The sequence below is a fragment of the Pseudorca crassidens genome, chromosome 1 (genome assembly GCF_039906515.1).
Source record: "Pseudorca crassidens isolate mPseCra1 chromosome 1, mPseCra1.hap1, whole genome shotgun sequence".
NCBI classification, from domain to species: Eukaryota; Metazoa; Chordata; class Mammalia; order Artiodactyla; family Delphinidae; genus Pseudorca; species Pseudorca crassidens.
In genome coordinates, this window is record NC_090296.1 from 10,778,177 (window position 1) to 10,804,830 (window position 26,654).

At 50.3% G+C, this 26,654-nt stretch overlaps 2 protein-coding genes across 2 annotated transcripts; both read right to left on the reverse strand.

The window, feature by feature from the left end:
- Positions 1–444: 444 nt before the first annotated feature.
- SERPINA5 (serpin family A member 5) lies at positions 445–11,955 on the reverse strand. The gene is made up of 5 exons (XM_067735171.1): positions 11,874–11,955; positions 5,400–6,021; positions 3,791–4,061; positions 3,284–3,431; positions 445–987 (listed from the first exon to the last, which is right to left on the reverse strand). The coding sequence occupies exons 2-5, from the start codon at positions 6,004–6,006 to the stop codon at positions 799–801; spliced, it is 1,215 nt and encodes a 404-aa protein (XP_067591272.1). The 5' UTR covers positions 6,007–6,021; positions 11,874–11,955; the 3' UTR covers positions 445–798.
- Positions 11,956–17,699: 5,744 nt separating this feature from the next.
- Positions 17,700–24,714, reverse strand: SERPINA4 (serpin family A member 4). The gene is given in 7 exon segments (XM_067728265.1): positions 17,700–17,790; positions 17,792–17,880; positions 18,659–18,806; positions 19,702–19,721; positions 19,723–19,976; positions 23,837–24,198; positions 24,200–24,714. Coding segments are annotated over 7 exon segments (1,479 nt in total).
- Between the last annotated feature and the right edge of the window lie 1,940 nt (positions 24,715–26,654).

Consider the following 26,654-nt stretch of genomic DNA (forward strand, 5'->3'; position numbering starts at 1 on the left):
AATGCTTTATTGTTATTGCTGACACTAAAATCCACAGTTAGTCATCAGGGTCTTCAACTGGTACTCTAGTATTTGCAACAGGCCTCCATTCTCCCACCCCCAGCCAAGCCCACGAGGTTGTAAATGTACCCACAGGATGGTACAAACCTGAGATGGCCGTGTCCACCCTGCCGTCCACCTGCTTTCCTTAAAAGATGGGTGGCACTTGGATGCATTGAAATCACCTGATTTGTGGGGAACATTCTACACTTTTTATATGATTTCAAGGATCCTCCAGTCCTTGACCTGACCCTTCATCGTATACGTTGGGAAACCGAAGTCCAGAGAGCGACAGTATTACCCAATGTCACACAGCTGGGACAGAAGCCCCACTTCATACCCCCATTCCAGTGTCCTTTCCAAACCATGGCAAACTGGTAGCTGGTATTACAGACAGGTGGGGAACTAGGCTTGGGAATATGCTTCCTGGTGGAAATATCTACTGGAACAATCCTCCTGGATTGGATTCTGAGCTTCTCTCTGCCACTGGCATGCTGTGTGGCCTCTCTGGATCTCAGTGCTAGTCTCCATGGATGAAGGGTGAGAGCAAAACCAAATGTTCTCCAAAGCACCCGTCTTGCAATCGTGTGGAAAGAAGCAATCATCAGTATTTCAATGTTATTGTTATTATTATTATTTGTGGAAGCCTCATTGGTCAATTAAACCTGTGTATATCACCAGCTCCCAGCAGATACATGGCCATAGTGCACCCTCATCTTCCACTATGGAAGCCCGTGCCTTTCAGGAGAAATCCCCATCTCAAGGGCGAGTCACTTTGCCGAGGAAAAGGATGTGTTTGTTGTTCTCCACAATGAGCATCAGAAAGGGCCTGTTGAATACTACCTTTTGAGAGCTCATCCGGGCAGATCTGAACATGAAGATTGTCCCCGTGGCTGCAGCCGCTTGGGTTCCCGACTCATCCACCTCCACCATGGCTTTGTGAACCATCTGCAGGGGAGACATCAGGCGTCACCGAGCCACCAGGGGCTGGGAGATGCCATCAGGGGGAAACAGACAAGTTTCTGCCAGCAGCATCACTGTGAAAGTTTCTGTGCTCCTGAGCCATGAAGCAGATAGGAGATGATGTGATTGAACAACTACTGCGCACCACGGCTTACAGGTGAGCGCATGCATGTCTTTCATTGAATTCTCACTGCATCTAGCAGCAAGGGTGTGACTCTCCAAGTTTATAGAGAGAAAGGAGGCTCAGAGAGGTCGAGTAATTGCTGGAGGATGCTAGCTCCTTCACACACCAGCTGGTGAGTGAAGGAGCTAGCATCCAATTCTTAGTTTTGATTGCTTCAGACAAGACACCTTCCCCCAAGGCACGGTGCTGGGTAGGGTTTCCCCTTGTTCAGAGGACAAGATGCAAAGTGAAACCTTTGCTTCCTGAGGGAAAAGAGGAGAGAGAGAGAGAAAGGATTTGGAATGAGGAATGGGATGGAATAGGATAGGATAGGATAGGACAGGATAGGATAGGATAGGATAGGATAAGATAGGATAGGATAGGATAGGATAAGATAGGATAGGATAAGGTAGGATAGGATAAGATAAGATAGGATAAGGTAGGATAGGATAGGATAGGATAAGATAGGATAGGATAGGATAGGATAAGATAGGATAGGATAAGGTAGGATAGGATAAGATAAGATAGGATAAGGTAGGATAGGATAGGATAGGATAGGATAAGATAGGGTAGGATAAGATAGGATAGGATAGGATAGGATAGGATAGGATAGGATAGGATAGGATAAGATAGGATAGGATAAGATAGGATAGGATAGGATAAGATAGGATAGGATAGGATAGGATAAGATAGGATAGGATAAGATAGGATAGGATAAGATAGGATAGGATAGGATAGGATAGGATAAGGTAGGATAGGATAGGATAGGATAGGATAAGATAGGATAGGATAGGATAGGATAAGATAGGATAGGATAGGATAGGATAAGGTAGGATAGGATAGGATAGAATAGGATAGGATAAGATAGGATAGGATAGGATAGGATAGGATAGGATAAGATAGGATACGATAGGATAGGATAAGATAGGATAGGATAGGATAGGATAGGATAGGATAGGATAGAATAAGATAGGATAGGATAAGGTAGGATAGGATAGGATAGGATAGGATAAGATAGGGTAGGATAAGGTAGGATAGGATAGGATAGGATAGGATAAGATAGGATAGGATAAGATAGGATAGGATAAGGTAGGATAAGATAGGATAGGATAGGATAGGATAGGATAGGATAGAATAAGGTAGGATAAGATAGGATAGGATAGGATAGGATAGGATAAGATAGGATAGAATAGGATAGGATAAGATAGGATAGGATAAGATAGGATAGGATAGGATAGGATAGGATAGGATAAGATAGGATAGGATAGGATAGGATAGGATACGATAGGATAGGATAAGATAGGATAGGATACGATAGGATAGGATAAGATAGGATAGGATAAGGTAGGATAGGATAGGATAGGATAGGATAGGATAGGATAGGATAAGATAGGGTAGGATAAGGTAGGATAGGATAGGATAGGATAGGATAAGATAGGATAGGATAAGATAGGATAGGATAAGGTAGGATAAGATAGGATAGGATAGGATAGGATAGGATAGAATAAGATAGGATAGGATAAGGTAGGATAAGATAGGATAGGATAGGATAGGATAGGATAAGATAGGATAGGATAGGATAGGATAGGATAAGATAGGATAGGATAAGATAGGATAGGATAGGATAGGATAGGATAGGATAGGATAAGATAGGATAGGATAGGATAGGATAAGATAGGATAGGATAAGATAGGATAGGATAGGATAGGATAAGATAGGATAGGATAGGATAAGATAGGATACGATAGGATAGGATAAGATAGGATAGGATACGATAGGATAGGATAAGATAGGATAGGATAAGATAGGATAGGATAGGATAGGATAAGATAGGATAGGATACGATAGGATAGGATAAGATAGGATAGGATAGGATAGGATAAGATAGGATAGGATAAGATAGGATAGGATAGGATAGGATAAGATAGGGTAGGATAGAATAGGATAAGATAGGATAGGATAAGATAGGATAGGATAGGATAGGATAAGATAGGATAGGATAGGATAAGATAGGATAGGATAGGATAGGATAGGATAGGATAGGATAAGATAGGATAGGATAAGATAGGATAGGATAGAAATTTCTGAAAGCAGGTGCTCAGGAGCTTCTGAGCTCACCTCAGACACCTGGATGTTGGAATGGTTGGAGATGCCGGTCAGGTCAGCATAGGAGGTGAAGACATCTCTGATCCCCAGCTTGGGGAGGACTTTCTCCAGCTGATAGGAGCCCTCAATGGAGAACTTGGGTAGGTGAAGCTCAAGCTGTCTGGAAAGAGAAGACCTTTCTTGGACCCTCCCAGAGCACTGGCTCCCTGAGCTCACATTCCTGCCATCTCCTCTTGGTTTCATAATGCTCCTCCAGCACGTTGCCTACAATGGAACCCATCCTACTCTACACTTGGACCTGGGCTGCCCCCAGAGGTCACTGCCCACTCCGACGGCCCCACCAGAAAACCCAGCTTCCAGCCCTGGTCCCTCTAACTGGGTCAGGCCAGAGGGCTGGGACTTCACATGATGCCTCTGGGCTGGGAGGCGGCTCCCAGGCCAGGTGAGTTCTCCCACCACTGCCGTGTGGCCCTGCAGGTGTGCAGCAGCAGGCTGGCCCTGGAAGAGTGTGAAGAATACCTCTTCATGGGCATCTTGAGCCACTTCCTCAGTGTTTTCTCTGTCAGGCCATTTTCCACCTGTCCCATCCCGCCCTCGCGGGGGAGAATGAAGAAGGCGGTGGCGTTCCCTTGGTAGGGGACCCCTACCACCCTGCAGGAGAGGTTTCGGTCCAGGAGGTAGTAAAACTGATCCTCTCGTTTCATCATGGGTACCCGCACCACCGTCTCCGAGGTCACGTGGAAGTCCTGCTCGTGGGTGCTTTTGCGGTTGAAGCTTGTCTCCCACTTAGCTAAAGATTAAAATGGAAAAGGAATTAAACATTCTCAGCTGCCAATGAAAAGTGTGCAGACACTAAACCTACCAAACAGACAGCATCCTCTCTGGAGCAGTCTTATGGGCAGAAGTGACTGCCAAACCTCTTGAATATAAAGACGAGCCACTTCCAAATTCGGGGGACAGGCTTGAACTTTTTGTGGGGCTTTATTTCCACATTTGCAAAACAAGGAGGTTGGTTTTCGTGTCTTCAGAGACCCTTCACCCCTAATGTCATTTGTCTGAATATCTGATGTTTCTACTCAAGGTCAAACATCCCAGTGAAAAGGGTAACTAATATGTACGGCTGACAGCTACACTATATCTGGGTGAGCTATTCTCTTTTTCTGTCTTTTCCCAATATTTGACCTCAATCTGGGTTTGGGAGAAAGGTTGGAAAGGTTCCTGCAAAAACATGATTTTTCCTGCTGAGAAGTCTGTGATGATGCTTCTTGCTTTGTCTGCTTGGGACATTTTGTTCAAAGTGGGACAAGTAATTGTTTCCATTTTCTTACTAGTTATCAAATATAGATCCCTCCCGCATGCCCCACTTAGATTATTTCACAGCTGTCCTCTGCAGCCTAGCCCTGGACCAGGGGACAAGAAATCTTAGAGCCCAAGCCTGATACTCACCATCTGTGACCGCGGGAAGAGGGGGGCTTGGTTAACAGTTTAACTATTTTCCTCTATCCTTTTCCCTCCCTGCCCCTCCCCCATCCCCAGCAGGCCCCGCGCAGGATGCTCAGCAGCTCAGTATCTAGAAGGAGAAGCAGGTGTACAAGCTGAGATGAGTAGCGATATTTACAAGCAATGCCAGGGAGATAAAGATGGGGGGGGGTCAGCTCTTGGGGAGGGGGGAGAGGACTGTTCAGGGGAACAGGCTCTTGTTCCAGGATTTCTCGGTTGAGGAAACAGCCCCTAGGAGGATATGGGTACAAGAGAGCATCTGGGAAATGCCCTCTCAGGCCCTTCTAAGGCCCACAGTCCTGCCCTGAGTAGCCATGCTGTCAGTTTCTCTGGCATCGTGGCCTTGAAAAACTCATGCTTCAGAGCCTCTGTGGAAGCTGTTGCTTTAAGTGCCCCCAGGGGCACGAACAGGAACCAGCTCTTCCCCAGTGGAGGAAACAGCATCCGGGGACTTTCACTCCACCTTATGCAGTAAGAAGACACTGTCTCACCCAGCTGCTGTTGGCTTCAGTCTATCAACAGGGATCAGAAAAGAATAAATCCACTCCCACTCTTTCATGGGTGTGGGAATTGGCTTGGTTTTGTTTTTTGACAAAAGCATCTTAAAAGAGAAAGCTCAGGGCCTTACCTTTAAAGAAAATGTAATTCACTATGACCATGACCTCAGTGCCATCCAGGCCCTTAACCAAGTCCACAATCTTGCCTTTCGTTTGCTTTGCCACGTAATCATTGATCTGCTTCTGGGCCCCTTCAGGGTCCTCAAAGTCGGTGGGGAAAGTGTCTGCCAGGTACAGCGTCCTTATGGCGCCCAGGAAGGCCTCCTCCATGGGCACCGCGGGCTTGGTGAACAGGGCGTTGCCGAGGCTCAGCTGGAGGCTGTCTCTGGGCCGCTCGAGCTCCCACAGCAGCCGCTGGGAGGCGCTGTGGAGCTCCTCCTCCTGGCCCTCCTGGGGGCTGAGGCCCAGGCCCGCCAGGACCTGCGCCTTCGTGTTGCACCGCGCCCCCAGGGAGAGCATGGCCAGGCTCACGGAGATGCTCAGAGGGGAGAAGAAGATGTTCTGGTCGGGGGCAGCTGCGGCCAAGGCCCTGTAGAGGTCGAAGACAAAGTCCCGGCTGCGAGGGGCCACCGTGGCGACTGCGGGCGACAGCTCCTGAACTCTCTTCTTCTGGGGTCGGCGCAGGGCGACCATCCGCGGGCTCAGGAGTACCAGGCACAGGAGTAAACGGAGCCGCATCGTGGCTGCCCAGGCCTGAAAGGGAGGGTGGGCAGGTCACAAGCAAGGCTGCCATTTCGGGAGGCGGCACCATCAACCAGCAGCCTCAAAGGGCAATGCTGAACCAGAGAGGCTGCGAGTGAGCGCTTAGGTAGCGCGGGAGGGACTGCAGCACAGATACTTGAGGACATGGGCATCGGTGGGTGGGGAGAGCGGGCACCAGGCGGAGGGGAGAGATCCCACGTGGGGACTGGCCCCCAAGGCGAGAAGCCTCCCTCACCCACGTCGAGGTACGCGTCACAGGGGGATGGGCCGTGGGGCGGAGGGTTCTCCCGTGTTCGGCCAGGTTAGCGTCCCTGAGGTTACCGGGACCTGGCAGCCTGTTTCCATACATGGCCCCTAACCCTCACTTCCTTCCCTGGGTGTAGCATTTGCAAGACCTCGTGTCCTTCTCTGAGTTCAGGGCAGCTACCCGCTGTGGCCCCTGCCACACTGCTGGATTCGTCCCTGTGCTTTTGGAGCACCTACTCCATGGCGTGGTGGCTAGCGTGCCAGCCTCCTGTGGTTCATCAGTGAACTTCCCCAGGGGCTTCCCCAGGGGCTGCTCCAGGACCCCTCAAAGCCATCCTTGTCCGTCATCAGAGGCACCTTCCCCCCTTGAGGAAATTCCGCCCTCTTAACGTGAGCCCCCCAACTTCCCTTCTCATCTGTGATGGGCTGAATTGTGTCCCCCAAATCCATTCATTGACGTCCTAACCCGCTGTACCTCAGAATGTGACTGTATTTGGAGACAGGGCCTTTCAAGAAGTAATTAAGTTAAAATGAGGTCGAGCGGGCCCTGATGCAACGTGGCTGGTGTCCTCATAAGAAGAGGGCACTAGGACACAGACACACACAGACTGAGGGGCGACCACGTGAGGAATGTGAGGGCACAGGGAGGAGGAGACATTCACGTACAAGCCGAGGAGAGAAGCCCTAGGAGGAACCAGCCCTGCTGACCTTGGACTTCCAGCCTCCAGGACTGTGAGACCATAAATGTGTGTTGTCTGAGCCCCCAGGCATCTCTTCTTCTGTGTCTCCCCCAGGTGAGGAGCCCCTCAGCTTCCTTTTGTCTGTCTACAGCCTCTCAGGTGGGCCCTGGGGGCTCCTGCATCACTCTGGCCTTGTCCTCCGCCCACAGTCTCTCGCATGACCACCTTCCTAGACCCCTCCTCTGCGTCCAGTAACCCCTCCTGTGCCCGGGCCTCCTAAAGCCCTCCTTCCACCCCCGTGAACAGTGCAGAGACTCTGCAGCCCAGCAGCTGGGGTTCAAGTCCCAGTCCCACTGCTTCCTCCAAAGTGTGATGTGGTACAAGTCGGTTACACCCATGCCACTGCCCCACCTGTACAATGGAGGTCGTGACAGAACCTCCACCAGGGGCTGGGGCTTTAATGACCAACATACGTAACGTGCTTGGAGCAGTGCCCAGTGCAGACATGCTGTCCAGGTGTGAGTTGTTGGTGTGGCAGCGACTGGCCAGAGCCCCACCCGAGACCCCCGTTTCCCCAGCTGTACCGTGGGGTACATGCTTTCACACACACACTCTCGTGGCAGCCTGGTGGCGGCTGGACAACTAATTCCCACGGTGGCCTGACTGACCCCTGATGAGACCTCGCGCTTGGCGTGCATCCCCCGGTGGACACCGTGTCATCAGGTGCCCCAGGCCCAGGGCGAGCACAGACACAGAGTCACAGACCCACGCAAAACCAAACTGCAAAGAGCCCCAAAGAGCTGCATTGGAGGTGGCTGGCGTGGGGGACACCAGGGAGCTCGGGGATCGGCAGTCCTGGCCGTCTTTGTCTGAATGAAATTGACGGACTCAAGCAAGTCATGCTCACCACCCCAGCCTCCCAACTGCACCTGAGCCCACAAAGGAACTTCATTTAGCCGATTCTGTCTGCAGAACCTCCAGCTACCCTGAACCAAATATAGCGGCCCGAGCAGTCCCCATGCCCGTGGGAGGCCCGAGTGCATCGCCAGCACCCGCCACTGCTGGGTGCTGCGCTATCTTGACATATATCAACTGCTATAGCCTCTCACCCGCCCACGGAGGCAGGTTCTGTCACTGGCTCCATTTTAAAGACAGGTCATCTGAGGCTCAGAGAGGATGACTTGCTTGCTAGTAGTGGCAAAGCTACTAGGGTTCAGACCTAGTTCTGACCCTCACAGCTCATGCTCTGAACCGCCACACCGTTTAGCTCCCCCAGATCCCTGGTCCCCCTCCTCTGTATCACAGCCTCCGGATCCTGTATTCTTGGCCTCCACGGTCACCACCGATAGCCCCTACTCTGCAGAGAATTAAGAAACAGGCTTCCCGTGCTGACACTCCCTTTTTGTTCCCACTTTGAGACTTGCCTTCACGGAGGTCTGTAAAGGACATGGGTGGGTGGTGTGATCTCTGTGTCCTTTAGCGTGCAGAGTGTTAGAATCATCAATGTAGCAGGAAGCTGCTGAAGAAGCAGTTCAGCTCACCAACCCCCCAGCTCCCAGACACAGATTAACACCGAGCTGATAATTACCCTAAAAGAAATACTTTCAAAGAATAGCTACAGACCGCAGAGGAGTTTTCTGCTTAGACGGAGCCCAGGGGCAGCTGGCGGGGGAGCAGGAGTGAGAGTTCCAGTCTCCCATCCTCCCACCCCTGCAGCCTGGTGACCTTGAGCCAGGCCCTTCCCCTCTCAGGCTTCAGTTTCTTCATAAAAACCTAGAGGTCTGGTGCCATGGCTCCACCACTGCCTGACCCCCCTGAAACACCAGCGATCTGATGGGCCAGAGCCACTTCTCTGAACGCCCCATGAGTCCCCGTAGAGAGCAAGGGCTCAGCTTCCCTCTGGCTCCCCTGGGCTGCAGGTTTGGGACCCAGAAAACCTTGCTCCAAGTAGCTCTCTCTCTCTCCCTCTTATTGAATCCACTGTTTATTAAGGACCTGTTAGACACTCTATAAATATTACTGTATTTCATCTTTACCAAAAGTGTTATTAGCCCCATTTTACAGCCAAATAAACTGAGGCTTAGCAAAATGGAAAAGCTTGTCCCAGCCAGTGAGTGATGGAACCAGGTTAGAATCCAGATTCTTCTGACTGGTGTACACGCTGCCTCTCGGCTGCCTTTTATGGCTCTGAGGAATGACACATTGTTCCCCCTCCTCTGTGGCTGCTGGTGAGTATCCCTGGGTCTCCCCCAACCTGTTCACACGAATTAGCTCATTTACACTCCTCCACAGCAACATGGAGTTGGTGTCCTTGTCACAACTGTACGGAAGAGGAGACAGAGGGTCAGAGAGGTTACTTCTGAGAAAATGGAGGCCCAGGGGTGCTCGTTTCAGGTTTCCTAGTTTCTAAGCCCAGTCTTTGCCATTACACTCCTGGGCCTCTGGTACAAATATACAGCTTACAGAGTTTTGTGCCAGCTTTGAGCCAGTGGAGTGTCTGCTCCAGGCTCTGTGAGCCTGGCTCTCAGGACACCAGCCCCCGCAGCGGGCCGGCAGAGCCTGGCCTGGCTGACCCTCTCCTGGGCCCCTGACGCCAGTGTGTCTGCAGAGATGCTCCCACGTGTCAGAGGGAAGAGAGCAGATCGATCAATTTTATCTGGCATCCCAGGCCAAAGGGACTTGCGGCGACAGAGGGTGGGCATGGAGTAGGCAGGCCCCGGGCAGTCCTTCCCCTGGTCCCCCACCATCCAGATCCAGAATCTGCTGGCGTGTATTCCAAATGTTAGGCAACAAAGTCCCACTGAGGTAGACTTTGGCCTCAACCATGGGAGGTGTGCAGCTCAGAAGGGTCTGTCCACTATCTGCTAATTACGCAAGGAGATAGATACAAGATGTGGAGCCCAGGCAGAGAGCAAAAGACAAAATCACAACTTCCCCTGGATCCTATAGACCAGGGGGCAGAGCTTCCTGGAATCAGTGACCTGGGGGACTTTCCTAAGATGGGGACTCCCTCCCCATCTCCAGACTATCAGCAAGGCTTGCCAGTTTCTAGCTCCGAATCTGCCTGCCTCTCCCAATTTTCCCTGCCACCATCCTAATGGAAGCCTTTTTTTTTTTTCTTTCACCTGGACCCCACTTCTCCTGGGCCCGAGAGCCATTCTACATACATAAGTACATTCTGAAAGAATCCCCTTCAATCACAAACATGGTCAAGCCACTCCCCTGCCTAAGAACATTCTTGCTGCCCAGTAGCTTGGTAAAACCAAACTCTGATTTGCACGATAACCCATGAGGATGCGTGCAGTCGGGCTCTGTCATGCTGTCCCCAGCCTCACGTGACCAGCTCTGTCTCCCAGGGCACACTTCTTCTTTTTCAATTCCTAACACAGAAGCCCCATCCCAGCCATGGGCGCTTGCACACTCTGCTCTCCCTCCTGGAGCCCTTTCTCCACCTTTCTCACAAGGACCAGTTTCTCCCTGAGTCCAGGCCTCTACTTAACTGTCACTTCTTGGTGGTACCTTGTCCACACGTGACCACGCCCTCTCCGCCGTTATTCTCTATAACAGCCCCTTTGATTTTTTCTCTCATGGCTCCATCAGCTACAGAAGTGCAATTACGTATGCGTGTGCTGTTGACCCCTCTTGTTCCGGCCTCTCCCCCACTAGAACATGTGCTTGTAAGAGAAGACCCGCATCTGTGCTGGTCCCGCCGTGACACTTTCAGTCAAGGGGTGATGCTCAGACACCCCTGTGAATGAATGGATGAGTGGATGGATGAATGGACCCTGTCTCCTTCTCTGTAGTTCGGAGGTGTTAGACCACACGCTGGCCACCGAGTTGTGGGAATGAGCCAGGCTGGGCGTCCCGGGCTGAGCCCTCGTGGCCCTGGGGCTAACATGCCAGCTGACCTTGAATAACTCAGCTGACCTTGAATAGCTCAGCTTCAGTTTCCTCTTTCTTTTTTAAAGCCACTTTAGTGAGGCTGGACTGACACCCCAAAACCTGTACATATTTAATGTAGACAACTCGATGAGTTTGGAGAGAAGTACACATCCATGAAACCATCACCACCATCAACGCCTGAACACATCCATCACCTCCCAAAGTTCCCTCCCGCCCCCTTTATTCTTCAAGCTGCAGTTTCTGGATCTGTCAATAAGGATGTTGGCCCAGGGGAGCAGTTTCCCTTTTATTGTTGCATTTCATGCCAAAAGCCCCATCCTTAGAAAAACTGAAAATTTCACTCACTTCCCATCCACATTTTGTTTATCTAACAAACGGCAAAATGGCATCTGGAGCTCTAACAACCACTCTGGGTAGCAGCCTCTGGGCAGGGCAGCCTTATCTCAGGGAAACAGATTATATTTGAACATTTTTCCTGGTTTCTAAAGGTCCAAGGTTCCAGGCACAAAAAACAGTAGACGCTATGGTTGATCGAGCACGTCCTAGGTACCAGACATTTTGTCCCCGTTCAGGGTTTCTCAGGCATTTGGAATCAGATCATCCTTTGTGGTGGGGGCTGTCCTGTGCATCGCGGGGTGTTCAGCAGCATCCCTGGCCTCTACTCTCTGGAAGCCAATAGCAACCCCCGCGCCCCAGTTATGACAACTAAAAATGCCTCCACACCTACCAGATGTGCTCTTCACAGTCACACCGTGCAAGGGGTGCAATAATTTGCATCTTATCCACTGAGGAAGCTGAGGCTCGGCCAGATTTAGTGCCACCCCCAAGACCACACAGCAAGGGGCGGGGTGTCCCCCACTTCTCTGCTCCAGAGGCCCTGGCTCCCTCCCCACCACTGTGTCCTGCTCACCCTGGGGCACCTCCAAAGTTTCTAAGCCCTCCAAATCCCGTAACTCCAGAGCCCATTCCTCGCCCTTGAGCCCACGGCCCTCCATCCACTGTGCCTGTACTTACTCTGTCCAGTGGCCGAGCGTGCACACGGCAGAGGCGACGGTCGGTTGGGCTCGGTAAAGAGCAGAGGGCTGGCTGGACTGGAGCCAGCATCTGTTACTGACTAGAGCAGGGCCCTGACTCCGCCCCTCCCGTGGCCCCGCCCCAGCCAGCCTCGCCCTGTCCTATCCTGGCAGGGCTTCTAGGCCTACCAAGCCAAAGCCATCTGAGCTCTGACCAGGGCCATCTCGTCATTGCCCCGAAAGCCCTACACCAGCCACCACCTGCCAGCAATGGCACGAGCATCCCAGGCAGACCAGGATGGACAGGTGACCAGCTGCCGGCTGGTCCAGACGCAGGGAAAGAGACATCCTCTCAAACCTCCTCCCTTCCTCCGGGCTGATCCTTTTGTTTCCTGCAGCCAATTTGCTGCAGATCTGGAGGAGTGAGGACCCAAGCTCTTCAAAGTCTTGTGTGCTTACTAGATTCATGGACCCCCATTGCCAGATCCCCGTGGAAATTAGATGGATTGAGAAGGTCTCACAATGGCTGAGATGAGGGATCACTGTATCCACCCCTCTTATTGCACTCATAACTGAACCGAGGCTCAGAGAGATGATGGAACTTTTCAGAGATGTGCATCAGTTAGGGACAGAGCAGGGCTGAGTGCCCAGGTCGCTGTCTCCAAGGCCAGGGCTCTTTGCTAAGCAAAGGTCTGTCTCCAGGATTTCTGTGGGCTCACTTGGACTGTCCTTTTCTACCTTGAAATTGGGGCTTCAAAACTCAGCCCCACACTTTCAAGAACATTTCCAAGTGCTAGGGTGTTGGCTCAACCCTTGTTTCATTTCCAAGATCCCCATGCCTGGGGCTTCCTAATACCGGGGTATCCAGTGTGTGGCCATGACCCAGAGGTTGTGTGGGTGACTGTCGCGTGTGGAGTTGGTGGAGGAAACAGAGGGCCAGGCGTTACCCAGAGGAAGCGATCCTGGCGCTCAGCAACCAGGGTCGCTCTACAACCTCTGAGATGTCCCCCTTCTCACTCCCTGATTCCAGGCCCAGTTATGGCCCATTACCTCTTTTAGTCCTTACAACCACCCTGCAAAGGGCATAATACTGAACTTTATCTCAACCTAGAGATAAGCACAGTCACTACCAGGCATCAGGTGCTTGCTTTGTGCCCTCTGCCCTTGCAACGCGCTAGATGATGGGCACCAGCATCCCCATGGAATCTGTGAGAAGACGGAAGCTGAGAGAGGTTAGGTGATCAGCCCAAAAGTACACAGCTAATAGGGAGAGGCATTAACAAGGAGGAACTAGGTCCCTTCTGTCCAGGTTTTGCTTTCTGTCCATTGTGCCATGTGACATAAGCAAGAATCCTTCATCTCATGGTCTAGAGATTCCCAAACTATGTTCTATAGGGAGGGAATCAGTGTTACCTACCTATAGTAGGATGGATAGCAGTCCCCCAGAGATATTCACATCCTAATACTCAGAACCTGTGAATGTGACCTTATATAACAAGAGGGATTTGCAGATGTGATTGAGTTAAGGATCTTGAAATGGGGGGGGGTATTATGGATTTCCCAGGTGGGTCCTAAACGTAACCACAAGGGTCCTTCCTTATGTGAGAAAGAGAGAGAGGAGAGAGTGAGAGAGAGGGGTGGGAGATCAGAGTCAGAGGAGGTGATGTGATCAGGAAAGCAGGAGGAGAAAAACAATGTGATGAGAGGCCGTGGGCCAAAGCACTCCAGAAGCAAACCCTGCTAACATCTTGATGTTGGCCCAGGAACCCGTTTGGACTTCTGACCTCCAGAACTGTAAGAGAATAAATTTGTGTTGCTTTAAGCCACTAAGTGTGTCATAATTGGTTACAGCAGCAACAGGAAACTAGTATAATACTCCCAAACAGATTCCCGAGGAAACTATGTGGGAAAGATGGGACTAAGCAGATGCTGAGGGACTTCTCCAGCCCGTGTGCCTGTCCGTGGAGACAGCCCACGTACCACGTCCCAGTCCTTACATTTTAAGGACTATCTTGAGAATTTGGGGAACGGGGCAAACCCTGACTGCCTATTGTCACTCGGCAGGGTTCTGAAGGAATGGGGGCTGGGAATGGGTCCATTTGGAGAAGTTTTGAGGGTGTCTCAGGGCCTGGATTAGTCTGCTCTGGCTGCCAGAACAAAATACTACAAACTGAAAGGCTTAAACGGCAGAAATGTGTTTCTCACAGTTCTGGAGGCTGGAAGTCCAAGATCAAGGTGATGGCAGGGTTAATTTCTGGTTAGATCTGTCTTCCTGGCTTGTAGATGGTGCCTTCTTGCTGAATCCTCACACAGCCTCTTCTGTGTACATATGGGGGGACAGAGAAAGAAGGGGAGAGAGAAAGAGAGGGAGGAGAAGCAAGCTCTGGTGTCTCTTCCTCTTATAAGGATACTAATTCAGTGGGATTAGGGCCCCATCCTTATGACCTCATTGAACTTTGATTACTTCCCTAAAGGCCCTTCCTCCAAATACAATCACGTTGGGGGTTCAGGCTTCAATATATGAAGTTTCAGAGGACACAATTCAGTCCATGACAACTGGGGTAGAGAGTAAGATGGGCCAGTGGCCAGAATATGGGAATTTAAAGGACCTGGTAAGTCATGCTAGATTTATTTTTCCATTGACATCAAGAGCAAGAAAGAGCACAATTCCCAATAGGCGAGCTTCGCCCTGGACAGAGTTGGGTTCTGTCACCCCCCTGAGTGTGTGTGTGACAATGTGGACCAGAAATGCCTTTCAGTGGGGGCTCTTACTATTCCGCCTGCCTGGTCCCCACCACCGTCAGCTCACTTTACCTGTTCAGGTGACCTGCCAGCTCTGGCAGGCATGTGAAGTTGTGACCCTGCTTTAGAGGAGAGTTGTGATAAAATATAAAATGAAATAACAATAGCGAACATTTGTGGAACAGCAAAGTGCTTTACATACAGAACCTCACCCAGAATCTACAGTAGGTTTACATGTTAGGTAGCATCATCTCCATTTTACAGGTGAGGGAACTGAGGCACAGAGGGATGGCCCAAGTCCCACACCGTGTCATGGGTTCAACTGTGTCCCCCCAGAATTGAAGACTTAACCACCAGTATCTCAGCATGTGACCTTATTTGGAAATAGGGTCATTGCTGCTGTAATTAGTTCAGATGAGGTCATACTGAACTAGGTGGGTGCTCAATCCAATAAGACTGATGTCCTTATAAAAGGGGGAAATCTGGACAGAGACACACACACAGGGAGAACGCCATGCGAATATGAAGGCAGAGATCTAGAAGCCAAGGAACACCAAAGATGGCCAGCAAACCCCCAGAATCCAGGGGAGAGGCCTGGGACAGATGCTCCCTCACAGCCTCAGAAGGAGTCAACTCTGCCATCACCTTGATCTTGGTCTTCTGGCCTCCAGAAGAGTGGAACGGTACATTTCTGTTGTTAAACCACTCAGATGTGGTCCTCTGTTAGAGCAAAACTAATACACTAACCAACTAGTATACTCAGTGATTGGTAGATTCCAGGTTCAAACACAGGCATTCTGACTCCAAAGTCCAGGTTCTACGCTCAGATGTTCTGTGGCCTCTTGGTAACTCCTGGAAAGAGCTTGTCACTGTGCCTCGCTCATTGCAGGCGCACAGAGCTTGGAATCCATTAGTCTCAGACCTGCTCTGTCTCAGAAAAGGACTCCTCACCTTCCCAGGCAGCTAGGGATGAAGCAGACACCCTCCTGCCCTTCACATGTTCACACGTTCACCCGCTCAGTCAGAGCTAGGGGCTCCCAGGCCTGTATCTTCCGCAGATCCCACGTGCATCCACCACCCCGCCGCCCACTGCTGCAGCTGCTGTGGGATTACATGCCCACTTACAGGTGCAGAAACTGAGATCTGGAGAGGTAAGTGCTAGCCCCTCAGCACAGGTAACGGAGAAGCTGGAGCTGCAGGCTTTCTGTCTCACCCCAAATTTCAAGTGCCTCTTCCTCCACTGCGGACATCCCTCTGGCTTCCTGGCTAGTGGCCAATCTCCACTCAGTAACTCTTTGTTGAGTGAGAGAATGAATAACTAAATGAACCCATGATGCTTCTCTCCACACCTGCTTACGAGGGCCATGAAATTCGTCCCTCCACTGGCACCTGGGTCCCCCAGGCTCCACGATGACACTCCTCATGACACTTACTTGCCTCCCTCTGCCCTCCCATCACAAAGTACAAAAAAGATTTCGCCTTTCCTGCGAGAGGAGAATGACAGAAATCGCTAGCATACCCACCCGGTCCCAAAGAAGTGAGTGTGCCCCCCAAGAGGTAAATCATAGGTCACACACAGCCCCGTAGATCTCTTTTTTTAATGCTCCAAAAGGGCATTTTGAAATCTGAGAAGCTGGACTAAATATTTACCCAATCAATTCCGGGGATGTGTCAGGGGGTGGTGATGCAGAACAAATAGCTCGAGGACCTTGCTCAGGGCACAGCCTTTTCCATTCATTCATTCATTCATTCAATCACCAACTATTGGTTGGGCCTCAGCCACATGCCAGACCATACGATCAGCACTGAGGCCAGTTCCTGGGGTGAGTGAAGAGAATGCAGGGTGAACAGGGTCCTGCCTCTGAGATGTTCCTTCTAAGAGGGACGAGGGTTGGCCGGGATGCGGGGCAGAGATTAATGTCAGCCAATCATGTCTGATGGTAGGATGACAGTCTGCCTTAGGGAGGGGAGGAGGCATTTGTTGGAAATCCTGGTAGACTCTCAGGGATGGGGAAGGGAGATTTCTGGGTGATAGGGATCTGTGGGGACCAGAGGCCCGAAGGTGGGAAGCTATGGGCAACCTGGAAAGACAGCAAGAGTTTCCGTGACTGCAGTCATGGGGTACATGAGAGCAAGAGGAGGGGCTGGGGCAGGAGAGGCAGGCAGGGACCAGATCAGGGAGGACCTTGACTGCAGTTAGAGGAGTTTGAACTTTATCCTGTAGGCAATAGGGAGCCATTGAGTCCTTCTGAGCAGGGGAGGGATGAGCTCAAGCAAAATAAGGAGGCATCACCCTCAAGGCTAAACTGGGGGGTGACTGCCCCCCTTTTCTCCCCTTTTTCACACCAGGGCTTGATTTTCACACATCACCCCAGCGGTGTCATTGCCATAGTAACCCTAGGCCTGCATCTTCTTGCAGGCTTGTCTGGGACTCTTAAATCCACCCACCCCCCACCTCTGCAGGGGCAGACTGGGGAGTGCGTCAGCCTGGGCCTGACTTTATTTCTGGCTGTTAAAAAACAGAATCCAACATCCCAGCGGGCGCAGGGGGAAATGGACCAGTTAAACCAGGGGGCGGCAAGAAGGGTGTGCGTTCCTCCGAGCCTTGGAGGGCGCTAGGTGCTGAGTACTTGCAGGTCCTTGACCCTGTAGCCTGGAACTGGTGTGATTAACCCTGGGCTGGTCTTGCTGAGCGATGTCCTCCTGTGGGACCTCCCATCTGTCAGTGACTCCTGAGGCTGCCCCGTCCAGCTCAGAGCCATGTTGCAGAGGCAGACTCCTCAGAGCCATCATTTCGTTTAATCCGTACAACTACCCTCAGTGGTGGTGGTGGGGGTTCTGCCACTTTCCGGGGTGGAAACCTGTTCAAAGAGGTTAGATGATCTCTGTGAGGTGTCATAGCCCTGAGGAGCTGGGTGGCAGTCCACACCAGTCTGATACCACCCACATCCCTCACCTTCACCAACAACTTCTGCCCTGGATCCTCAGCAGCTCCTGCGTCCCCCACTCCAAATCCAGAGCTGCTCAAACTCAGCCCTCCAGGCCAAGTCCTCCTGCTTGTAACAGACAAGCCAGCCCTGGAGGGCTATGGCTTCGTGGAGTTGACAACCTTTCCCAGAAAGAGGATGCTCTGGGTGTTGGTGGAAAAGATCTCCGCAAGGAAGGGCTTGGTAATTGTCCCGGGACCAGAAGGTGACAAAGCCACTGGTGGCTGCTGCAGCCTGGGTGCCAACCTCATCCACCACCAGGATGGCTTTGTGGAAACTCTGGGAAGGAAATCACAAGCGTTACCTCTGAGAGAGCATGAGCTGGGGCTTAGGGAAGACTAGGGGAACTAGAGAGCACTGAAGATCAAAGCCACTTGTTGGGATATCACAGCAAGAATGTCTATACTGGGGGGAGGTATTGAGCTGGATGACCTCTTATTTATAAATAGCCGTTGCAATCATTAACTGAGCACATACTATGTGCCTATGCTCTTTTTAATCTTCATAACCATCCTATGAGGTCAATGTATTATGTCTGTTTTATAGATGAGGAAAATAAATCCAGAGACTGGGTAACCCTTTAAGGTCATAAGAGGCAGAACTGGAATTTGAACTCTCAAGCCCAAGACTCTACCCTCTAGTGCACCTTTGTTATATGTAGCTGAGGTCATAGGTCCCTTTCTCTGGTCTAAGAAATTTATGATACACACACACACACACACACACACCTCAGCCTCATCTGTATCCTGCCTCTGTTTCTGTCATTGCATTTGTCACTCTCAGTTGCCATGATCTATGAGGGCACTGTCTCCTGGACTTGACTGGAAGAGCTCTCTGAGGGCAGGGACCTGATGGACCCTAGATCTGCAGCACCGACCACCACGCCCAGCACATAGTGGGTTGCTTCTTGGGCTCCCTATGCCCGTGGATGATTAAATAAAACTTGGACTCTGAGACTTCACGTGGTGGCAGGGAGAGCACCCATCACCCAGCACCTTCCAAGAGGTGGAGCTTCCCCTCTGAGGTCTCTAGGAGTTGATATCCATTGATGACTTACCTTGGACACCTGCAGGTTTAGCTGTTCAGTGATGCCAGACAAGTCAGCCTGCTACGAGAACAAGTCCGTGACGCCCAGCTTGGGCAAAATCTGATCTAATTTATAGGAGCCAGAAATGGAGAATTTGGGGCTATACAACTTGAGCTTCCTGTAACCTGAAAGAGGCACTGGGTTAAAACACTGGACTCAGGAATTAGCCAAGGGTCCCAGCCGGCTGTGCTCTCCTTGACTGCACTTGCTCACGGCCCACCGTGCATCTGAGTTCTGTGGTCACAAACACGCTTTGCCTGTGCCACTCCCTCAGATGAGTGCTGCCAGAGGCTTAAAGCCAGGCTCCTTCTTTGCCCTCAGGGCCTGCCGTCTGCAGGACCTCCTTCCTTTGGGAGTTCGTCTTCAGCAGAGGTTGTTTCCTGCAGACGTGCCAGGTGCCCAGGGAGACGCAAGTCTCCCGGTGTGGCAGTTTTGCCTTTGTCTCTGATGAGGCCCCGTGCTTTTCACTTGGTTGGGACCCATTGATTTCTTTGGGTGGAATTCCCCCACCACGTGGCCTGTGTGAATCTTCCATCCACATGTGGCCTTGGCCTGAGGTCTTTTTCTTATGTGTGGCTGGAGACTTTTCCTGCTCATAGCCCCATGGTGACGTGAAAGCTTCCCTGCTATTTCCTGGGGTGGGTGGAAACCTCTCTACATCAGCTCAGTCAACCATCTTGATGGGAAGTCTACCCATTCATTGCACAGGGTGGACCCTCAGAGAGCCAGTGTCACTTCACCCCAGACTTGTGCAGTACGAGGGCTACGTCTAGAACCCAGACTCCTAACTCCTAGTCTGGTTCTCTTTTCACTGATGAGAGCGAAATCACATTTTGGGTACAATAAGAGTGTTCCTTATTTAAGGAAACCCAAGGAAAGCTTTGAAGAAAATAAGAATTCTTCCATAATTTGGCGATCCCCTCCACTCCCATTTGGGGCACTGGCTTTCACTGGAAGGGTCCATGTGAAGGGCAGTGCTGCAGACTACACCGCACGATGCCCTGATGGTTTACCTCTTCTGAAGCAGATTACCTCCACCCTGTCAGCATCTCTGGAGTCAAAACCTCTTCCACCTGCTCCACGTTCCCTCAGTTAGGAAGGATGAAAAGGGCTGTTGCGTTTCCTTTGTAATCCATCCATAGCACCGAACAGAGCAAGTATCTGTCGGGAAGATACCAGTGGTGCCGGGTATCCTGCAGCATCACAGGCACCTTGACTACTGTATCCTCATCAACATAGAAGTCATGGGGAGAGGTCATCAAGGGGATGGATGGCGTCTCTCACAGAGCTGGAGGAAAGAAGGGAAGAAGGTACAGGGCATCCGTGGACCAACAAGCCGATCCTCCAGCCAGGGAATGCATCCCCCCATCGTCACTCAAAACTCACCCTCCACCATCTCAGCAGTTCAGCACCTGACCTGCCTGGGGAATGGATCTGGGGGTTCAGGTAGGTTCTAAAATAAGAGATCCCAGAGGATATCAGCAAGGTTGTTTCCTGTCTTCACTGATTACTTGAAATCATTGGACTTAAATAATTTTGCCAACCTGATGTTCGTATAGTGGTAGCTCACTGTGGTTTTGACATGCACTTTCTTGGTTTAAAATAAGGTTGAGTAGGGCTTCCCTGGTGGCGCAGTGGTTGAGAGTCCACCTGCCGATACAGGGGACATGGGTTCCTGCCCCGGTCCGGGAAGATCCCACATGCCGCGGAGCGGCTGGGCCCGTGAGCCATGGCTGCTGAGCCTGCGCGTCCGGAGCCTGTGCTCCGCAACGGGAGAGGCCACAACAGTGAGAGGCCCGTGTACCGCAAAAAAATAAAAATAAAAAAATAAGATTGAGTAGTCTTTAGTATGTTTATGGATCAACTAGAAGTTTGGGGGGATTTTTTTTGGGTTTGGGGGTTTTTGTTTGTTTTTTGATTTTTTTTATTTTATTATTATTATTTTTTAGTTCAGTGCCAGTTCACTTTTTTACCCATATTTCTATAGGGCTGTTTCTTAGTGATTTGCAGGAGTTCTCTGAACACTAGTTGTCTATCAGTTCTGTGTGTTGCCAATGTGTTCTCTTCCTCTCTGACTTGTCTTTTCACTTTCATAATTGTGTGTTTTGATGATTGAAATTCTTCACTTCATGCAGTGAGCATACCAGGTTTTCCCTTTATGGTTAGATCTCTGTGTCCTGCTTAGGAAAAAATTTCCTACCTCCAGGTCATGAAGATACTCCCCTATTTCATCTACAAGGTTTACTCTTACCTTTTGCATTTAGGACTTTACTTCACCTGCAGTAAATGCTTATGATCTGTAGGATGGAGGAGTACAAAATCATTTTTTTCCATGAGGATACTGTCCCAGGACTGCTTTTTCAAAATCTATCCTTTTTGTCAATGCTCTATCATGCAGGCTTTGTCAAATATCAAATGTCCATATATCCATGGAGCCATTTCTGGGTTCCATTCTGGCCTCTCTGTTCTGTCCCATTGGTCTATGCATACCACACAGTCTAAATTAATACAGATTTATAACCAGCATTGCTCTCCAGCAGACAGGTTCTCTCTTTTTAACTATTCTTGGCCCTTTTCTCTCTCATATACACTTTAGAATCAGCTTATTAACTGGTACCAAAAAGAATCTTTTAAAAACCTGTTGGGATTACTTTAAAATATTTCAATCAACTTGGGCGGGAACCGACATCTTTTCCATGTTAAGTCTTCCTATTCATAAATACGGTATATCTATTTTTTATTTGTCGACTTTAATATCTCTCAATATAATTTTATCTACAGAGATTCTGCATATCTTTGGTTTGTTTCCTTCTAGGTACTTTTCATTTTTTAAGATAAGCCACATTTGTTCTACTACTGTCACCATGTGACCTAGACTGAGGTCTTGGGGCTACATTTGTGTCCCCAGAGTGATGGGCAGATGTGTCAGAGGGCAAGATGTCTATTTCTGGAGCACCTCCTTCCCTGTGCCAGGATCACTAACACAACTGCAGTGAGGTCTCTTTCAGGAAAAGAGCACCAAAATCTTCATTATTTCTGGCCAGAGCTTTGGGTGTGGTGATGGTGTCTATTACACATGTAAATTATATTATATTTTAAATGGAATGGAGTCAATAGAATATTGTGCAGCCACTAAAATGAGATCTAAATAAAGTTTTCAATAGCGTAAAACTACACACACACACACACACACACACACACACACACACGAGTGCATGTGAAAATTGATAACATCCGAATAAAGTCTATAGATTATCACCAACATCAGCTTCCTGGTTTGCTATTATACTACAGTTACATAAGATGTTATCTAGAGGAACCTGAGTGAAAGGTACATGGGACCACTCTGTACAACTTTGCAACTCCCTATGAATTTACAGTTATTGCAGAATTTTTAAAAAAATTTTTTTAAAGTTTTCAGTGGTGCCTGAAAATTCCACATGTAAAACTGCAAGCAGTGACCAGTTTGGATGGATTATAAGTCTGGGACTGTTCCTCAGAATCTGTTTCCTGTAGATTCAAGGTGGTTACAGCAGGGGATTGAGAGGCAGATATGAAGCAGCCATTGCCCGCTGAAGGCAGACGAGACGATGAACAGACCAGAGGGGCTGCGAGCTCCAGCTCACCTATGCTCTCCGCCAAGTTCATTGTCCAGCTCTACCCTGCTGACCAACAGGGTCTCCAGACCACTGCCAGGTGCTCAGCCTGGGCCTCTCCCCAAGCTCTCCCTACATGGAACCACTCTGGTGGCTGGATGTGCCTGGCATGTAGATTTCCTGATAAGTTCCAACTTGTCCACAAGCTCCAGTGACTTGTTCTCTGTCCCTCCAACCCCCTCTTCCTCCGGACCTTCACTTCCCCAGTCCTTCCCACAAACATGCCAGGACTAATTCCTCTCACAACCCCCTTTCCCTCCCCACTCATGGTGACTATGCTTCCTGGATGGCGCCCTAAGTGATACACACTGTACAAAACTGTTCCTACCTGTGATTTCAACTTTATTAACATATGTGTATGAATGGAAGACTGGAAGGAATTAGGCTAAAATGTTAATGTTGGTTCCCTCAGGAAGGTAGGATTCTGGGCAATTTCTAGTTTTTCTTTTATACTTATATGTATTTTTAAAGGTCTTCAAAATTGTTGTCATTAGAATAATTACAAATACTCTATTTATTGAGCGTATATAATGGTCAGGGGTTGTCAAACTTCTTCTGCAAAGGGCAAGAAAGTAAATATTTTACGCTTTACAGGTTATTCTGTCTCAGTAGCAACGGCTAACCTCTGTCCCGTGAAAGCAGCCAGAGATAATACATAAATGAATGGGCGTGGCTGTGTGCCAATAAAACTTTATTTACAAAAACAGGTGGCCTTCAGGTTTGGCCAGGAGCTGTGGTTTGCTGATCCCTTCAGGCCCTCTTCTAAGGAGTATTCAAATATGTGACATCATTTGATTCTCAGAAAAAAAACTTTGAAGCAGGGACTCTTCTATCCTTATAAGAGTCCTTCAGGCAAACAACCTGCCCTGTTTGTACTGTTGGTAAGTGGCAGAGCTGGACATGAATCCAGCAGTTCAACTTGTCACCATTGGGTAGAATGCATTTCATACATTGCTGTTATTTTTTTAAAAAAATAAGAAAATAGGGCTTCCCTGGTGGCGCAGTGGTTGAGAGTCCGCCTGCCGATGCAGGGGACACGGGTTCAAGCCCTGGTCTGGGAAGATCCCACGTGCCACGGAGCGTCTGGGCCCGTGAGCCATGGCCACTGAGCCTGCACATCTGGAGCCTGTGCTCCGCAACGGGAGAGGCCACGATAGTGAGAGGCCCGCACACGGCAATGAAGAGTGGCCCTCGCTTGCCGCAACTAGAGAAAGCCCTCGCACAGAAACAAAGATCCAACACAGCCAAAAATAAATAAATAAAGGAATTCCCTTAAAAAATTAAAAAAAAAAAAAAGAAAATATGTCTAAAGATATGAAGGGGTGGAAATCAATACTACCCAAACTTAAATATCTGAGGCTCTAACATTAAATTCTCAGAAGGCTGCTCAAACCTATCAGACCCAATCCATCCACTTTCTGTTCTGCGGGAGTTTCTTTCTGATATGTGATCCTTCAACGAATTAGGGGGAAAGGGAAGATGTAGGATCCACCAACGAATTGACTCTTATCTTTGAAGTAAATGTAATTCACCGGCACCATCGTGGTATCCGCGCTGAGCTCGTTGACCAAATCCACAATCTTCCCTCGAGTTTCCTCCCTGACTTGGTTGTTGATAAGCTGAGTTGTGCCCTCAGAGTCGTCGAAGTTGGTGTGGAAGAGTTTGGACTCATAGAAGGTCACGGAGTCATTAAGGAATCTTGGAAGGAGCGGCAGCTCCAGGCTCAACAACGGGGTGCTGTCCACACGTATCTCCAGCCCGTCGGCCGGGAGGTGGAGAGTGTGCAGAAGGTTCTGGAAGCCCCTGTGCATGTCAGATACTGACACCTCTGTGAGATTGAAGCCGAGACCCTCGGCTGTGCTAGCGGACCCCCAGGGACAGCATGGCGTAGGCGGCGGAGATGCTCAGCGGGGAGAAGACGTTGCTCCCGTAGGGTTGGGAAGCCATCAGGTGGCAGAAGCGGAGAGCAAAGGCAGTATTGCCTGCAATGACCTTGGGGGAGGCCTGACCTGTGCCCGGAGCCTCCTGATGGGGGCAGTGGATGTGATCCCGGCCGTGATGCCCGGGATGCCGCTGACCTCGAGAAAGGACCAGTAGTCCAGCCAGACGGAGGAGCAGGCAGTCGGCAAGATGCACCTTCTGTGCTCTCAGGTCTACAGGATGAAAGAATGTGCCCAGGAAACTCCCCAGCAGAATGCCCAACCCCACTGAGATGCCAGGCAGAAGGCAGGGCCCCAGGGATCTAAGCGATACTCTCAACTCCTGCAAATGAACTTGCAGGGGAGTAGCGAACACCCAGTGCGCCCACGCGTGCGGCGCCGCGACACGGAGCAGGGCTGCAGATTCACAGAGCAGCTCAATGCCCACCATCCCGTTTCCTTTCCCATCTCTGTGAGCTCTGCGCGGCACTGGACTCCATTCTCATTACAGAGAAGGGGAAACAGAGACTCCAAAAGTGACTTAACCAAGTCACCAAACTGGTAAATATCTGAGCTAGAGCACAGGTCTCCGGACTCTCAGCCTGGGCTGCCTTGCACCATGTGAGTTTATTTCCTTAGCCCAGTGACCCATCACGTCAAAGGTGCTCATCGCCGAAGGCTATGTTAGCGACTACCCCACAGACATCCGTGGTGTGCTTTACACTTTGCAAAATCGCTTTTATGCCATTTTGTTTGACCCTCTTATCCAGGTAGAGGTCAATAGAGCTGGTATTCTTGTCACCACTCTGTACAGATGAGATCACTGATGCTCAACACATGATGTGTCCAAAGTCTCAGGGACAGAATTGGTCCCTTTCCCTAATGAACTTAACCTGCCCCAAACGGGATGCTCAATTTTCTCCACCAAATCTTCTCTCTGCCCCATCAAATGGCCCTACCATTACCTAGTTCTCAGCCCCAAACCCAGTTGTCACCCCTAACATCCATCTGGCCTTGCATCCATCCCACCCCATTCAATCCCTCAGTCCCTCTTGACACTCATTCAACCCTCCATCATTTTTCACCCAGACCAGAGGTCAGGAAACTTTTCCTATAAAGAGCCAGATAGTGAATATCTTTGGCTGTGGGGACCATACAGTCACTATTACATCTACTGAACTTTGCTGTGCTCGCTGGAGAGTGACCATAACAAGGAACACCCCCCCAAACATGGCTTCCTACCAACCTATAACAACCACTCCTCACCCCCTCTCACACACTTCTCTCCGGCTTTGCGGTGAGATTACCCAGAAGCTCTGACAGGAGCTCTCCAAAAGCAACTGGAGCCAGAAGACCTGGGTCCCCAACTGTACGTGGCCTTGCGGGAGCCTTTTCTGGATCTGAGCACCAGTTCCCTGCCCAGTGCAGCAAGGAGGTTGGTGCAATCATATGTAGGGGTCTTTCTAGCCTTTGTCACCTCTAATTAGGGTGACCAATTGTTCCAGTTTGCCCAGGACTTTCCTACTTTTAGCGCTGAAAGTCTTGTCCCAGAACTCCCAGTCCTAAGCAAACCGGGACGGTTGGTCATCCTCCTTTTAGTCTCTACTGTGACCCTCGTAGGGTTACTCACAGCACAGTCAATCCTGGAGTGGCCCCTGGGTGCCTGTCTGAGCTCTAGATGTGGCTTGGATGTATCAAGCCCAGGAGGATTGGAGAAACCTCTCTGCACCACCTACCGCCTCCCTGATTAGGTAATTATTAATGAACCGACCCATGGGTACGGTGTGGAGTCTCAATATAGAGAGAAACCTCACTGCAAGTTGGCTCACCTCCTCCCAGGAGAACCCCCTTTCCCTCCTGGGGGGACCAAGAGAGTTCACCCCTTCCTGTTTGTGTTATTGTTGAGGTTCACCTGATACTTGCTTTTCCTGCGGCTCAAGGGAACCCCTTAGTGGGCCTGGTCTCCACTCTGACCCTCAATTGCAATGTGAACTTAAGTACTACCGTCCCCCTCTCTGGGTTTCTGTTGCCCCGCACCACCATTTCAGCCATATCCCTGCCCCTGCAAATAAAGAGTTGGGCCAGACCAGGGGCAGCAAACTCCAGCGCCTTCACGAACTCGGGAAGGCAGCTTCCGGGGCGACATGGTGGGAAACAGTGGGCACGCGGAACTGGTATCAGCTCTCTGTGACCAGACAAGACCCATATAGAGGCTAGATCCTTCCCAGGGCTTCCAGTGTGCAATCCTGGACTACGTGATTTCTGAGAAGCCTGCCAGCTTTATAGCGGCATGGTTCTGTGATGGAACCTCCTAAGATGTCACATGGTAGACTGCAAGGACGGCGCACCCCAGGAGCAAAGGCGGGAACAGACGCCTCCTTGGTCCAGGAA